The sequence below is a fragment of the Vigna umbellata genome, chromosome 11 (assembly GCF_029865625.1).
Source record: "Vigna umbellata cultivar VRB3 chromosome 11, Vumbellata_1.0, whole genome shotgun sequence".
Lineage (NCBI taxonomy): Eukaryota > Viridiplantae > Streptophyta > Magnoliopsida > Fabales > Fabaceae > Vigna > Vigna umbellata.
Window position 1 is genome coordinate 24,914,921 of NC_142175.1, and position 16,252 is coordinate 24,931,172.

At 39.6% G+C, this 16,252-nt stretch overlaps 1 protein-coding gene across 3 annotated transcripts; it reads left to right on the plus strand.

Annotated features, from left to right (window-relative positions):
* The first annotated feature begins 3,551 nt into the window (after positions 1-3,551).
* On the plus strand, positions 3,552-11,264 carry LOC148191294 (protein CLT2, chloroplastic-like). 3 transcript variants are annotated; one of them, XM_088101986.1, is made up of 8 exons: positions 3,552-3,817; positions 4,612-4,874; positions 4,977-5,026; positions 5,104-5,139; positions 5,277-5,327; positions 7,359-7,470; positions 8,064-8,189; positions 8,312-8,821. In XM_088101986.1, exons 3-8 carry the CDS (start codon positions 4,982-4,984, stop codon positions 8,467-8,469), a joined length of 528 nt encoding a protein of 175 aa, XP_087958112.1. In that variant the 5' UTR covers positions 3,552-3,817; positions 4,612-4,874; positions 4,977-4,981; the 3' UTR covers positions 8,470-8,821. The 3 variants fall into 3 exon arrangements, 2 of the variants coding, with proteins under 2 accessions (XP_087958112.1, XP_087958111.1); XR_015782963.1 differs by lacking the exons at positions 3,552-3,817; positions 4,612-4,874 and adding an exon at positions 11,115-11,264 and having other exon boundaries at positions 4,891-5,026; positions 8,312-8,538; XM_088101985.1 differs by lacking the exons at positions 3,552-3,817; positions 4,612-4,874 and having other exon boundaries at positions 4,891-5,026.
* Positions 11,265-16,252: the final 4,988 nt, after the last annotated feature.

The window sequence follows — 16,252 nt, forward strand, 5'->3', positions numbered from 1 at the left end:
ATTGGACGTTCGTCCCAACAGTGCTCGACCAGATAGTGGTCGACCAACTTCAGAACGTTCGTCCAATTCTGGTCAAATTGGACGTTCGTCCAAATTGATTGAGCGTTCGGTCCTGCACGAACGTCCGAGTTCGTTCGTCATAATATAAGGGACGCTCGTCCAAGAGGTATTTAAACAGTAACTTATGAGCGTTCGTTCGTAACTTAGTATTTTGGTGGAGTAATCTTGAACGTTCGGCCTTGATCTCAAGACGAACGTCCGTAGGTTGTAATGAGCGTTCGGTCATTCTATGGGTTAACGAACGTCCGTTCTTTAAGGATTTTGATCTTTAAGCGCTCGTCCAAACAGTGATGAATTCAGGATAGCGTCCAAGGTTTTAGCGTTCGGCTGATCGACTTTGCGTTCGGCTCGGTAGTTGAGCGTTCGGTTTTGGAGTATAAGTGAGCGTTCGGTTTTGGAGTATAAGTGAGCGTTCGGTTTTGGAGTATAAGTGAGCGTTCGGTTTTGGAGTGTAAGTGAGCGTTCGGTTTTTTTGATATCAGAGAGCGTTCGGTTATAAGTGTTCGGTATGGATCTTAGACGTTCGTCCTTGTCTTTGAGAGCGTTCGTCCTTGAGTTGGTGAGCGTTCGTCCTAGAATTGGTGAACGTTCGTCCATAGTTTTAGGAGCGTTCGTCCTTGGTTTTTGAGCGTTCGTCCTTAGTTCTGTGAGCGTTCGTCCTTGGAGTTCGGGAGCGTTCGTCCTTGGAGTGCTGGAGCGTTCGGCCTTTGATGAGGATTGATCCCAGAACGTTCGTTCAGACAGCATCAGAGTTGGAAATAGCGTTCGGTAATAATGCATAAATCCGTGGGAGTATTTTGAAGCAATTATTGAGAATTGTTGGTTATTTTCCTTGATCCAATATTGGTTTAGTTATACATATTATTGAGAATATGTATGACTTCGTGATTGAGCACGTATATTCTAGTTATACATATTATTGAGAATATGTATGACTTCGTGATTGAGCACGTATATTCTAGTTATACATATTATTGAGAATATGTATGACTTCGTGATTGAGCACGTTTATTTAGTTGGAGGTGGTACATACACTATGTTATTTACTTGTAACTTCGTCGGTCTTTTTAGCATTTTTGCTAGTCTCACGCGTGAGACGGAGATTCGAGTGTCACCTTCTTCTGCGCGAGGAGGTGAATGTCTCGCCCACTGACTTCGGCTCGTGTTGAGTATAGTGCATCGTTACGCGTAGTATCGATGTTTTTACTCGTTAGTCCTTGAGGAGTCGGGGAGATAGGTCTGAAGTCGCGATGGATGACGGCTCGGGTCGCCTGTTATTGAGAGCAGGTTATGACGACGAATTACAAGTAAACGACATCAGTTTATGAAAGACTAGTCTGCAGAGTCATGTGAGTAGATTTATCATGGGGATTGTTATAGTATTTGTAGTGGGTTTATAATGTGATAATTCTGGTTATTCATCTGCATGTTGTGGCTGTGGCTTCTAACTGTGATAGTCGTACAGATATGGGAGAGATGGTAGTACAGATAAAGTTGGATTTGGAATACTTCAAGAGAGAGACGAGAAGTAAAACTTGTTGGATCTATAGGTAGTAACGAGCGTTCTTACTAACGACGTTCGGTCTTCGTGTTATTTATTTTCTGGTAGCGAGTGTTATTAGGTAACAGTTGATCTTGATGTTAGTGGATCTGAGGTAGCTAGCGTCCGATCTTAATTTGGTAACCTGAGGTTTAGTTTGATTACGTTCGGTCAGTACTGAGGTGTTCAGCAGAGTACTGTAGGTGTTTAACCCAGACTCAAGCGTTCTTTATTATAGTGTTCTGTCTCGTAGCGATGGTTCTTAGGGAATGATCTTTATTGGTGATGTTGCTCTGAGGATGTAATCATTTATAGGGAGTGACCAGCCTTGATAGTCGTTGAGGTAACAATCGATTAATAAATAGTGATTAGTTGTGATGATGCATGATTCAGGAAGTGATCATTCTTAGGTAATGCTCGGGTCGGATGATGATTGTCTCAGGTAAGGATCATTAATAGTTAGTGGTTGTACGTAGGGAACATCCGGTCTCGATGAGGTTACCCTCAGATAGAATTAAATCCAGTAAAGTGATCAATTAAGTGTTCGTCTGAAGGGTACTTAATCTGTGGTGTGCGAGATTTGATCTTTGAGCAATCGTTCGAATAGTGTTCGAAGTAATAGTAATTGTTCTAGTAGAGTACACTGTCTTAACGTGAAGTCTAAGCACTTGATCTTAATCAGCGTTTGATCTTTTGGTATTCAACCTAATGGTATTCGGTATAATAGCGTTGATGTTTAGTTTCGAGCTTAAGTGATCAATCTTAATGTTCGTATAAACAGTATCCGATGTAATATAAGTTCGTTGATTTATCGTTTGATTCAGTAATGATATGATATCTGGGTATGTATTGAGGTTGAGTGCACTGTAGTAGGATGTCTTGATCTGTGGTTGATTGTGGATATATTGAGGGGACTAAGAATGAAATCACAAGTGGGGCACCTTCCATTGATTTGCTCATCAATGTATCATCCGGATGAGAGTCTATTGTGTACTGGATTGATTATTAGGTATTATGGGATGAGTGTCCAACAGGAATTGTGGTACGTTGGTTTGAGGATGTCCGATTTAATTATCATATGATATTTGTGTTGAAATAACTATGCAAGTTTTATAAATGATGTGTTTCAGGTTAACTCACCCTTACTTTGCTTGTTTGTGCATGTGAATGCGATGATCGTATAATGTGTGATGTTATACGGGAGCAGTTGAAGGATTGTCACGTGATCCTGTGCAAGTGGAGGAAGAGATGGAAGATCGAATTAGAAGGATTCAATGTTATCTTTGCAGTTGCGTCTGAGCTTAAAACTGATGTATAGATTTTAGTTGATGTTCGGGATGTTATGTATTATTATAATATTTAAGTTTTGAAATAATTTTTAATTTTGGGTGAATTTTTGGGATGTTACAAGTGGAAGCAACAACGAGCGTTCTATCTGACAGCAGTAGGATAGGCGGGAAACTCAAAGGAAGTACTTCAGGATATTATAGAAGTAAATATAGTAAATAAGGATAGAAATATTCTTACCAGATAATTATAATAAATAGGCATAATTACTATTATTCTTTACCTTTTTCGGAAGGAGTAATTAGTATTAATAAAGGAGGAACCTAGGGTTGAGGTAGCTTTTGATAAAGGACTGTTGTCAGAGAGGTTAGGCTCTCAGGTAACTGACGGAGACCCTGCTCCCAGTTATTGGATGTTTATTGTGATACCAATATTTTCAATTTAATAAAGAGTTTTATTCAGTCAAATACCATTGTTTATTGCCTGTGGGAGTGTGAAAGGTTGTGAGTGGCAAGTTCACGTACTCAGGTACGTAACAGTGTAGGAGGCTTATTATTTTTAAACTTATTCAGTATGTTCTGATGGCATGGCTACATTTGTGGTTTGTGCTCTGGGCCTGTCCTTTTATTCCAACTAAGAAGGAAGAGAATGATAATATTGCTGTAAAATCTGGTATCTTCTCCCATTCATCACTGGTGGCTATTTGTGACTTATGCATTGGCTGAGACTTTATTATTACATACGTTATTTTAATGCATCATTATGTGTAATATTGATTTCTCAAAATCCAGTTTATGAATTCTTCTTTTTGCAGACATTTTTGGTTTGGCAGCTAATGTTTTCCAGCCTTCTCTTGAAAAGAAAGTACACAATCAATCAATTGATTGGGTGTTTACTTGTAGCCTCCGGTGTCATAGTGGCTATTACAAGGTAATTTGACTTTATAATACAGAGAAATTCAATATTCCGTATCTGTACTCTCCAATATTCAGTTTCTCATGCCGAGGTCACTAATCAGGTCAGATTCCCATGTGAATCAAGTATTCCCAAAAGTGTGCAGTGATGAACTTTGATAAAAGATATTGACTTGAAAATATCAGTTGAAAAAAAAATGAGGGACCTGTCATTGTATTCCCTTAGATATATGTGTAACATCAATTTGGGCCTCTAAAGGACCGATTGGTGTCCCATTTTTTGTTGAGCTGAAATAGTTTACTTTTTAAATAATAGACTAGTTACTTGTGATCAGTTTATAATTGTTATAAACAGAAAGAATTTCACTATGTACATTATCTCCTTTGGTGTAAAATATTGTAAGTTTATTATCCCTTTTTTGGTCTGAAGGGGTACATAATTGTGGGAAAGTTACCAAATTTCTTGGCAAAATATTTCCATTTTAGGAATGGTTAACCACTCATTGAATTGATTAACCACCAAAACAATTTCTTTAAATTTGAAATATTTATATCAAAGCTTCATTTGTTCTAACCTTCTGAGTAATATTGTTCCATGTAAAACTTTAAGCATGCTTTCATTAAAACGTTAAGCAGCCTAGGTCAGTAGCTGCTTGTAATAGTCTGTAGAAGCTCAAAAGCTGTGATGTTTGTCATACATTTTTTGTTGTGCTTGTTGGGGTAAAATTCTCATGCTAGTTGATAGGAAATTCCTTTTTTCACTTCAAATGGAATGGCTCCCATCTAATAATTTGTTTCCCATCACTGCAGTGGCTCTGGTAGGGATTCGGGAAGGAATTCCTAACAAGCTCTCTCTCTATCTCAAACACAACAATCAAGAACTTGTAAAGAAGGAATAGTATGAATGGTATTCACAACAATGAATCAAGAATACACTGTATCTTAGGAGCTTAACCTCCTTTACCTGGTGCTAAGACCGGTCAACACATACAAACTACACAACTCGCTAACTGAAACAATAAAAGGTCCTAATATATAGGCCTTTTCCCGGCCCCTCACTTAACTGATTAACAGTTAAGTGTTCTGTTTCCCTTTTCTTCTTTCCTATACTCTCTAAGTCCTAACAGGCTCAAATGCTGGTCAAATGCTCTCTGATATTCAGTTCTTTTGGCCAGCATTGATGATAATTTCATGTGCTTTTCAAGCTTTGGCTTCTGTAATCAAGGTTAATCAATAACAGCTGTTGACTTTTAGTTAATCCTTCTTGGGGAACATTATAATCAATGTTTTCTTGTATGTCAGGAGTATATTTTCATTGACTCAGCTACTCGATTAAAGGTATGCTTTCCTTTACCTTTTTTTTGGGTGGGGGTTGGGGAAGGTGGTATATAAGGATATAAGGTCACGGGACTACATATTCCATTAACATTTTATTCATGGGCATGATTTGGTGTCCCTTACATGTTCACATGCAGCACAAGTCACTGGACATATTTGTGGTCAATTCGTTTGGATCTGGCTTTCAGGTACATCTTGCAACATAAATTGCAATGAACTAAGTGTACCTTTCAAATTCTGCAAATGGCGTTTATTTCCAGTATTTTGTTAGCTTTTTCTTTCTTCATCACTGATTTCTTATTAGTTGCTTTGCTTCCTCTTGTAATTGAATAATGACTGTGAAACAACTTACATGAGTTCAAATTATTTGCTTGCTTTCTATCTTTTTATATGATTTCAAAATGTATTGCTCTTTTTTGTCCCCAACAAACGGCAAACACTAAATGTTAGAATACTTGGATTGTTGTAGTCTTATGAATCTTATTATATTAGAGTATTGTAAGCTATTTGTGTACTAGTTGTAGTACATGTGAACTTGCCCTAAAATGTTAGTATCTGGTTATATTTTATATAATAAATCTCAGGAATTTTCAGGGCCATGTTTGTTAAATATTCTTTTTCCTTCATCCAAAACAAAACATATAATGGTAAAAGAACATGAAGGAAACATTAGCTAATATTTGTCTTATAGGTAAGAGTTATATTGCTAATTCTAGAGATTTGAATTCACTATCCCAAAAACATTTCTTATAGGTAAGAGTTATATTGCTAATTCTAGAGATTTGAATTCACTATCCCAAAAACATTGAATATCTTTCTTACAAAAGATATATACAATAATCCCAAAGTTCCATTCTTCAGTTCCCAATACTAACAATGCACCATGAATTACATTAAAGCATGAGTTGCTGCCATTTGCTTCTGTCCACGATGAAATAGACATGAACAAGAACGACTAAGTATTCTTATTCATTTATTTTAAAGTTCTGGACTCTGCTTGACCTGCCTTTTCTTTTCATCTATTTTCTGTGCATTAGTCATATACATTTTGACTGAGGGTTTATGTGGATTGTATTAAATCAGAAGAAAAGTCATTTGATTCTATCCAAAGTTTGTTTGTTTTAGTTAAAGTGGTTTGCATCGGATCAAGCTTTTGGTATTATTAGGAGGCCGTAAATAAATCCGCAGAATACCCAATAGATTTTGTAAAAGTAATTCAAAGTGTTCGTCACATTCGTCATAATATATAAACTTTAGATTCAGATTATAAAACATTAGTCAAATCAATATTAAAATTTCTAAATACGGTAATTTAAGAATTAAATAAATAAACGTATATAGATGCACAAGTTAAGTTTTTTGGTTTGGATAAGATGAAATTTTAAAATTGGAACAGAATACCGATCCAATCCAAATGAAAAAGCTCATTTTCTTTTTATTTAATTCATTTTACTGTCTGTATTCAGTTGGATTGGTATATGAACATCTCTAACCTTAATCAAAATAGAGACTATCTAAACCGAAGGAAAAGTTGGCTTTCTTTCTTTTAGTTCCTTTTTTACTGTATGTATTGGATTGGTTTATATGCACACCTCTAACTTCGATAAAAATGAAAAAAAAAACAGACAGGGACGATAAAAATGAAAAAAATAAATAAATAAAAACAGACTTTATATCCAATCCAATGGAAAAGTTGGTTTTCTATTTTAGTTCAATTTTTTCTGTCTGAATTCATTTGGATTAGTTTGTGCACATCTCTAATTTTTATCAAAATGGAGATGTGATACTCTGTCAGCTTTCGATACTTGGCAGTGTGTTTTTCTTCTTCTGAAGTTTTCATAAGCAGCCCTCCTTCATTTTAGGGTGGAAGAGCTAATTTGAAACTTATTTGGGTATAACTTATAATATAAGCATATAGGTGTTTTAAAGAATTTATGAGATGATAGGTTCATAAGCTGTTTTTCAATTTATGACAACAAACTTCTAGAATAGCTCCTGAAAACTGATTATTCCTATTTCTTCTTCAATTGTAAGTACAACTTACACCTAAATGTTTACGTAATAAATACTTATTTATTAGGTCCTTACTTGAGTTGTTTATTGGCAAGGCAATTTTCCTAATGGTTATTGGCGCAAGTTCCAGATAGTCTCTTGTTTATGTTTATTAATTGATTAATTATTGAAAGGTACATTTATGGTTTACGTGATATTTGTTGTAGGCTCTTTTCGTATTTCTGTCTCTGCCTTTACTTTCAAAATTGAAAGGCATACCATTTGCTGAACTTCCTTCATATTTTAAAAGCGGTGCCGGTTGTTTTCTAGGTAAACCAGGTAAGATCTAATAAATTGGTAGCAATGCAATTATACATATATATCCTCACGTGGTTTTCTAGTACTTGTCTGCGTTTCTTATTACACCTTCTGTTGTTAAAACACTATCAAGATTAGTTACTATGTGTATGTATGATTATTTTCCTGGGTTTATGACCTTGAATTTTCAAAATTGCATTAATAAATAAAATAACAAGGGCAAGTTTTAATTAATGGTATGGAATTTGAAGTGGGTCTATATGTCATTGGGTTTTCTTATCTCGATGGGTAGATCTTGTGGCTATCACAAGGTTCATGTCATATTCGATACCTTACCTTTTATGTACTAGGATTATAGATGCTTTTGGTCCTTCAGGTAAAAGGCCGAATAGTATATAAGCAATGATTTAACCCCGTCTATAACTAGATTACTTGGAGTTTAGTTATTTCTAACATTTTTATATAAAACAATTAAAACTCATAATTGTAAGAAATCAATAAATTTATATATAGTTTTTGTCTTGTACCCTTTAGATGATTTTGAACCTTGGTTTAACTTTCTTTTGTGTTTAAGTTTTAATATAATGTGTATTCCTCTTCAATTTCTGGCTTAGGTTGTGATGGCGCTCCCCTACTTCCACTGCTTTACATAATTACCAATTTGGCATTCAACATATCCCTCCTTAATGCAGTAAAAACTTCTTCTGCAGTTGTATCTTCTCTTCTAGTAATGTTGTCAGGTACTCGTTATCATTGCATCTCACTCTTCTTTGTTGCATTCTAAACTATGAATCGTAAGGTCTTTTGTACCTCACGTTTTCTTAATAGTTTTTTAGCTTACGTTTGCTTATGATTTTTGCAGTGCCTATATCTGTTTATATTCTTTCTCTACCATTACCATATCTTCCCGAGGGAACAAGCTTGAGCCCATTTTTTTTGCTTGGCTGTGGAATTCTTCTGTGTGGTCTCTTACTGTACAACACATCTCGACCTGTGAGGAACAGCTCTGAAGTGGACTGAAACCGTCCCAGTTCTGAGGATGAACTATCGGCTGGGCACCCTGCCCAAAAGAATATCAGCAGCCTCCAGGTACTACTGTTCACGGTGAAATATATTTTCTCCAACGTGCTCGAATTATACATACTCACTATCCTTGCGATTATTCTTTTGAGCCGAAAATTTGTTCGGTTTCCACTTTTGAGTGTCACTTAGTTGCTTTATGATGGCTGACTTCCTCGTTCTTCCACTGGATTATTGTAACTTAAGATTATGCATATATCTCTCATCACTTGTTCTGGTATATTTTCATGTATATTAATACATAATGTAAAACCCTATATAATTAGCAATAATAATTCTGTGTTAAATCAAATTAATGCACACTATAATCAATGCTTATCTCATTAAAGCCCACTTTGAATCTGCTAAATCCCTCTGCTGTGCACTGAAAACCGTGCCACATCATTCTCTGAAACACGCACCACGTCACACACTCAGTGCATTAAAAACGCACCAAGCGCTGCATGCACGCATGCCACTTGTCACGTTGGAAGTTTCGGAAGTCAGAGTGGAGGTGCAGGTGTCCGAAAGTGAGACGCTCATTCGTCTGGAATTGGAAGGAACAAAAGTGATCTTCGAAAACCCTTCCGCTCACCTGCACCATTCATCTTCTTCCTCAGAATCTAAAACCTCCATTTTTCTCCAACTTCTCTCTAAGAACCTTCATCTTCTCTCTACCATTACTCATTTCTTTCAACTCCAATCAACTTTCTGAAACCGTAGGAACGTTCACGGCGTCGTGAGCTTTCACTGGAACCGAACATATTAGAATTCTGCATCCGGTAAGCTTTCAAACCCTAGAAACCCTTTTCTGAGTTGCATGCGAACTTGATGCAGCTGCATGTTAGAATATACACTAAGTTCTCCTTCGTTCTTTTTGGTTAGAGTTAGTGAAACACTTGAGAATCACGTTGCGGGTAGGAAATTTTGTTTGAACAAGTTAACAAACGTTCGCGTAGGGAGTTCCCTGCTAGACCAGGTAAGGGAAGCTTATATGTTTAATTTATACTGTATGTTATATGTTCTGATTTGCATGTATGATAAATCTGAAGTTTGAGCTGTTATGGAAGATTACTGATATCTGATATGATTTCTGGTTTTGGTTGATCTGTCATGAACAAGCACTGTTTGTATGTATTATATATGTGTTGATTTTGATTGAAATGCATGTTGATTTGGTTACATATGAATGGAGTATGGTTATTGTATAGTTGGAATGATTAAAATGTTGAGATCTATATGATGATGATATTTAAGGTGAATTAAATCTGGAATGAAAGTTATAAAGTTTATAAATTTGAAATCTGGAAAATTCTGTTAAGGTTGAAAAATCTGAAACTTTAAATCTTCCCTTTGATAAATGACGCTCGTCATCGTACGGTCATAGACCGCTCGGTTTTCCTTAAAATAACTAGAATGGGATTCCTTCATTTGGAAAGAATTCTGCTCGTGAACGAGCGTCCCCAATTGAATGTCTGAGCGTTCGTGCAGCTTAGATGTTTATAAATATTTGAAACTTTATAAATAAGTAACGCTCGGTCTTATACTGAGCGTTCGTCCTAAAGAGCGCTCAATTCCATATTGAGCGTTCGTCCTAAAGAGCGCTCGGTTCCATATTGAGCGTTCGTCCTAAAGAGCGCTCGGCCTTTTGCCAAGCGTTCGTCATGATTTGTGCTCGGTCATATACCGAGCGTTCGCTTTAATAAAGAGTTCGGTCTTAAACCGAACGTTCGTCATTTTCTTTAATTCCTTACCAAACGTAAATAGCGTTCGTCCAAACATTTGAAAATTTTATATTTTTGCGCGTCCGGTCTTTGACTGGTAACCTGTTCCTTTCGAATCCAAAGTTCCTTATATACTCAATTATTCTCTTTAATGTCTATTCATCTAAATTGAGATAATCTGACTCCTTATTATTTAAAAATATTCTAGAGTTGATCTTTTATTCTGAAGTCCTTATGATTTTAATAAGTTCTTTTAAATCCGGTTCTAACGTACGACCTCTTCCTTTTGAAAGTTGAACGTCCGTCTTTTTCAGAGAGTGGAACAAAGAATGAAAATATTATAAACATGAAATGTTAAGATGTTCGAACACTGTATTAATGAATTATACGATTGTGGAATTTGAACGAGCGTTTCAAGGAGGAACGTCTCAAATGTGTTGAATGTGAAATTTGGTAAAGTATGAACCTGGATAAGTTAAGCCTCGCGGTCCATCCTGATATTCCGTGATACTCCTCTTCAAGTAGAAGGGGGTAGTCATGCGTGGGAGTGGCAGGAGGCCCTAGTCCATTGAGTACTTCGGACAGATAGGGTTAACCTCGAGTGGCAGCTGGGAGATTTGATCAGTTACTACACCACTCGGGTGCAAGGACGCTTGTAACTACATGGTTCATACAGTCCGGACGGTCTGTCTTATATACGTATTTCTATGATTGTTATTTGATAAGTTACATGTCGTATATGTGAATTGAAATGTAAATGTATGTGTTGATTGTATAAATTAAATATTATAAGCTTACCCTTGCATTTCCATTGTGTTGTCTACTGTCCATGTACTTTCGTCTTGTCAAAATGCAATGATCATCCGTTGTGGATGTGAGCAGATGGTGGTGCATCCCTTGAGCAAATGCTGGAAGAAGAAAATTTGGATGAAGCTAATCTGGTAGAAGTTGAAGTGAAGGTCGAGCCTTAGAGCGCTCGTTAGAATAGAATTGTAAATGTTATTGTAGTTTGAATGTTCGGCCAAGTATTTTATAAGGCTGTTCGTCTTAATCATCTATCATTCTATTTTGACGCACGTTGTTTTATTTATCTAAGGACGTCCGTTCTAGGTTTTCTCTTGTATGCGTTCTTGAGCGTTCTTTTGTACTGATGCCATTTGGCTTTTAATCCTGAGTAATGCAAAGACTGTTTATGTTACTGTTAATTGTAATTAATTCTCAATTATGGTAATTACTGTATTTTGGGATGTTACATTAGTGGTATCAGAGCAGTTTTGTCCTTTTTAAGGAACACTGTAGGTTATGAGTGCACTACGTTTTGCTGTGTGCTTATTATGTGTTAATGAGTTATTTTTTAACTCTTGAACATTACTAACGCTCGTTTTTCTCTGATCCAGAGAACTAATGGCGCCTAGACTTCCTCCTCCTCCCCAACCGAATGAGTCCGATACGTCCAGCAACACTAGGTTGTTGGAAACCGTGGTTGAAAGGCTGCATCAACAGAACACAACGTTGCTGGAGCAGAACGCCACCCTGATGCAGCAAAACCAAGCTGCTATGCAAGGTTTGGAGGCCTCGCGTGTCAATTCTGAAAACACGCAAAGGCAATTAATGGATATTCTTGCCGCAACTAGAGGTGCGCCTGGAGCATCTTCTTCAAACGCTGTTCAACCGAATGCTGAATGGAGTTTGGAGAGTTTCCTTCAGCATCACCCTGCCAAGTTTAGTGGGAAGGGTCTACCGGACAAAGCTGACCAGTGGCTGAGGGATATGGAGAGAATTTTCAACGCCAAGAGATGTCCGGATGAAAACCGCTTGGCGTATACAGAGTACTTGCTAACTGGAGAGGCGAGCCACTGGTGGGCGAGCGCCAGAGCCATTCTAACAGACGCTCAACAGCCGGTTACTTGGGAAGTGTTCAGGAACAAATTCTATGAAGAGTACTTCCCTGACAGCGTCCGTTTTGCAAAGGAGGTAGAGTTTTTGCAACTCGTTCAAGGTGGTATGTCTGTTTCAGAGTACACCAACAAGTTTAAACACCTTGTCAGATTCAATACAATGGCCACTAGTGAGGAGTGGCAGTGCAGAAAATTTGAGAACGGTCTACGCAGTGATCTGAAGGTTGTGATTTCCAGTTTGTGTATCAGAACGTTTCCTGCTACGGTTGAGAGGGCCAAGGTGTTGGAGAAGAACTTGGCAGAGGCGGAAAGGCACAAGAAACAGCAAACAGTAAGGGGGCCGATTGTCTCAAGGGGAAATGTGAATCAGAGAGGATCTCCTTACGCTCGTCCAGCAGCCAACACGAGTGGATCTCAAGCCTTGGTTCCTGCCGGACAGTCTGGGCAGCAAGGTAGCGTTGTATGTTACAAGTGTGGAGGGCCACATTATCGTTCGTCGTGTCCTCAACTAGTTGGAGTAAAATATTGCACTCGGTGTAGGCGAAATGGCCATCTGGAGAACGAGTGCAACATGGGCGGACGCGCAGTAATGAGGCCACCGAACGCTGGTAGAAATCAACAAGGAAGAGGTGGTCGAGCCCAAGCTACTGGACGGGTATATGCAATCACTGGAGCGGAGGCAGCGAGCTCAGGTACGCTCGTCACTGGTACCTGCCTAGTTCATGGAATACCTTGCTGTGTGTTATTTGATTCTGGGGCGACGCACTCCTTCATCTCGAAGGCGTGTGTTGAAAGGCTGGGAATTGTGGAGAGAGATATGCAGTTCGACTTGGTGGTATCAACACCAGCGGCTGGAGAGCTTAGGACATCTACCGTGTGCATTAGATGTCCTATTGTGGTTGAGGGGCATAGCTATAAGGTGAACTTAATCTGTTTACCTTTGAACGACTTGGAAATAATTCTAGGGATGGATTGGTTGGCTGCCAACCACATTCTCATAGATTGTGGAGCCAAGGAGTTAATTTTTCCTGAAGAAGATGAAGAGGAGTTAAGTGTGACGCTCGGTCAATTGAAAGAGGACATTATGGAGGGCGCGGCTTGTTTCTTGATCATGACGCATGAAGATCGAGAGAATGCGGATGAGAGTTTTGAGCGTTCGTCCATTAAGTGCACTGGAGGACGAACGGTTGTGGACGAATTCCAGGATGTCTTTCCAGAAGAGATCCCTGGACTACCACCTGTGCGTGAGGTTGAATTCACCATTGATCTGGTGACCACAGCAGCCCCTATATCTGTTCAACCATACCGTATGGCGCCTGCAGAGTTGGTTGAACTCAAAAAGCAGATTGAAGAACTGATGGAGAAGCAGCAATTCATAAGGCCGAGCGTATCACCCTGGGGAGCGCCTGTGCTCTTAGTGAAGAAGAAGGATGGCAGCTCTCGGTTATGTATAGACTACAGGCAATTGAACAAGCTGACCATCAAGAACAAATACCCGTTGCCAAGGATTGATGATTTGTTGGATCAACTGCATGGGGCAACGGTGTTCTCTAAGATTGATTTGCGTTCGGGATATCACCAAATCAGGGTGAAGGAGGACGACATCCAGAAGACTGCTTTCAGGTCGCGTTATGGACACTACGAGTATGTAGTGATGCCATTTGGAGTAACGAACGCTCCTGCAGTGTTCATGGATTATATGAACCGCATCTTCCGGCCATACTTGGACAAGTTTGTGGTCGTTTTTATAGATGATATTCTCATCTACTCTAAGACGCAAGCTGAACATGAAGAACACTTGAGGGCAGTGCTGAGCGTGTTGAGGGAAAAGGAGTTGTATGCAAAACTGTCCAAGTGCGAATTCTGGATGAAGGAGGTGCAGTTTCTGGGTCATATTGTGTCCGCTGGAGGGATCTCGGTAGACCCAGCAAAGGTACGAGCGGTTATGGAATGGGAACGTCCGCGTTCAGTCACGGAGGTGAGAAGCTTCGTTGGTCTTGCGGGCTACTATAGGCGTTTCATTGAAGGGTTTTCTAAGATAGTAGCACCACTGACGCAGCTTACAAGGAAAGACCAGCCGTTCGCTTGGACTGACTTGTGCGAGGAGCGTTTCCAAGAGCTGAAAGTGAAGTTGACGAGCGCTCCTGTACTAGTCATTTCGGACACGTCCAAGCCCTTTGAAGTGTACTGTGACGCTTCTCATCAAGGGTTGGGTTGTGTGCTCATGCAAGAGAGGCGGGCGGTAGCGTACGCGTCTCGTCAATTGAAGGTTCATGAGCGTAACTATCCAACACACGACCTGGAATTGGCAGCGGTCGTTTTTGCACTGAAGATTTGGAGGCACTACCTGTACGGATCTACATTCCAAGTCTTCAGTGATCACAAGAGCCTCAAATACTTATTTGATCAGAAGGAATTAAACATGAGGCAGAGGCGTTGGTTAGAATTTTTGAAAGACTATGAGTTTGAGTTGCTCTATCATCCTGGGAAGGCCAATGTAGTGGCGGACGCTCTAAGCAGGAAGACAGTGCATGTCTCGTTAATGATGGTAAAGGAGCTGCACTTAGTGGAGAGTTTCAGGGATCTAAGGTTACAGTTTGAGTTGGAAACGAACAGCATCAAGTGCTGTAACCTTAGAATATCAAGCAATGTATTTGATCGTATCCGGATGAAGCAACGTGAGGATGAGGAGCTGGTGAAGATCTTTGGCGCGCTCGGTTCAGACAAAGCCAAGGAGTTTAATGCTGGGACGGACGGTATGCTACGTTACCTTGGTAGAACGTGCATTCCTAATGATGGAGAGCTGAAGCGGATTATTTTAGAAGAGGCACATCATAGTCGTCTTAGCATACATCCCGGTATGACTAAGATGTACCAAGATCTTAGGCGTTCGTTCTGGTGGCCTGGAATGAAGAGTGATATCGCTCGTTTTGTAGCATCTTGTTTGACGTGTCAACGTGCTAAGGCCGAACACCAACGACCAGGAGGATTGCTTCAACAGTTGGAAATTCCAGAATGGAAGTGGGATAGCATCTCCATGGACTTCGTGACTCATCTACCACGAACGGTTAGGAATCATGATTCGATTTGGGTGATCGTGGATAGATTGACTAAAAGCGCTCACTTCTTGGCCGTGAATCTGAAGATGTCCATGACAAATTTGGCCAAGTTATATATCAAGGAGATCGTTCGTCTTCATGGAGTGCCTTCAAGCATCATTTCTGACCGAGACACGAGATTCACATCTCGGTTTTGGCAATCATTACAAGGCGAGTTGGGGAGCAAGCTGCAGATGAGTTCAGCATATCATCCGCAAACGGACGGCCAATCCGAACGTACCATTCAGACGCTAGAAGATTTACTGAGGACGTGCGTCCTAGACCACTTAGGCGCATGGGATGAGGTCTTGCCACTGGTGGAGTTCACGTACAACAATAGCTTCCAGTCTAGCATTGGAATGGCGCCGTTTGAAGCTCTCTATGGGAGGAAATGCCGAACGCCACTTTGCTGGTTCCAAGAGGGAGAGAACGTGCTAATTGGACCTGAACTCATCCAGCAAACAACCGAGAAAGTTAAATTGATCCAAGATAGATTGAAGACGTCCTTGAGCAGGCAGAAATCCTATGCGGATAGGAGAAGAAGACCATTGGAGTTTGCTGCAGGAGACCACGTGTTTCTGAGACTAAATCCGATCACTGGAGTAGGGAGAGTCGTTCGTCCAAAGAAGCTGTCTCCCAAGTTCATAGGGCCGTACCAGATTTTAAAGAAGATTGGACCAGTAGCTTATGAACTTGCCTTGCCTCCTCAACTATCAAATCTGCATCCGGTCTTCCATGTGTCTCAACTTAGGAAGTATATAGCTAATCCCTCTCATGTCTTAGAGCTGGAAGACATTCAACTACAACCGAACCGAACGCTGGAGTTGCAACCAGTCCGCATTGAGGACGTTCGCACTAAGCTACACAAGGGAAAAGACGTTCGTTTAGTGAAAGTTGTGTGGGACGCTAAAACTGAAGATTCAACGTGGGAGGTGGAGAGTGCAATGAAGGATTTGTATCCGCACTTATTTACATGTAATTTCTGAATTTTCGAGGACGAAAATTTTTGTAGTTAGGGAGAATG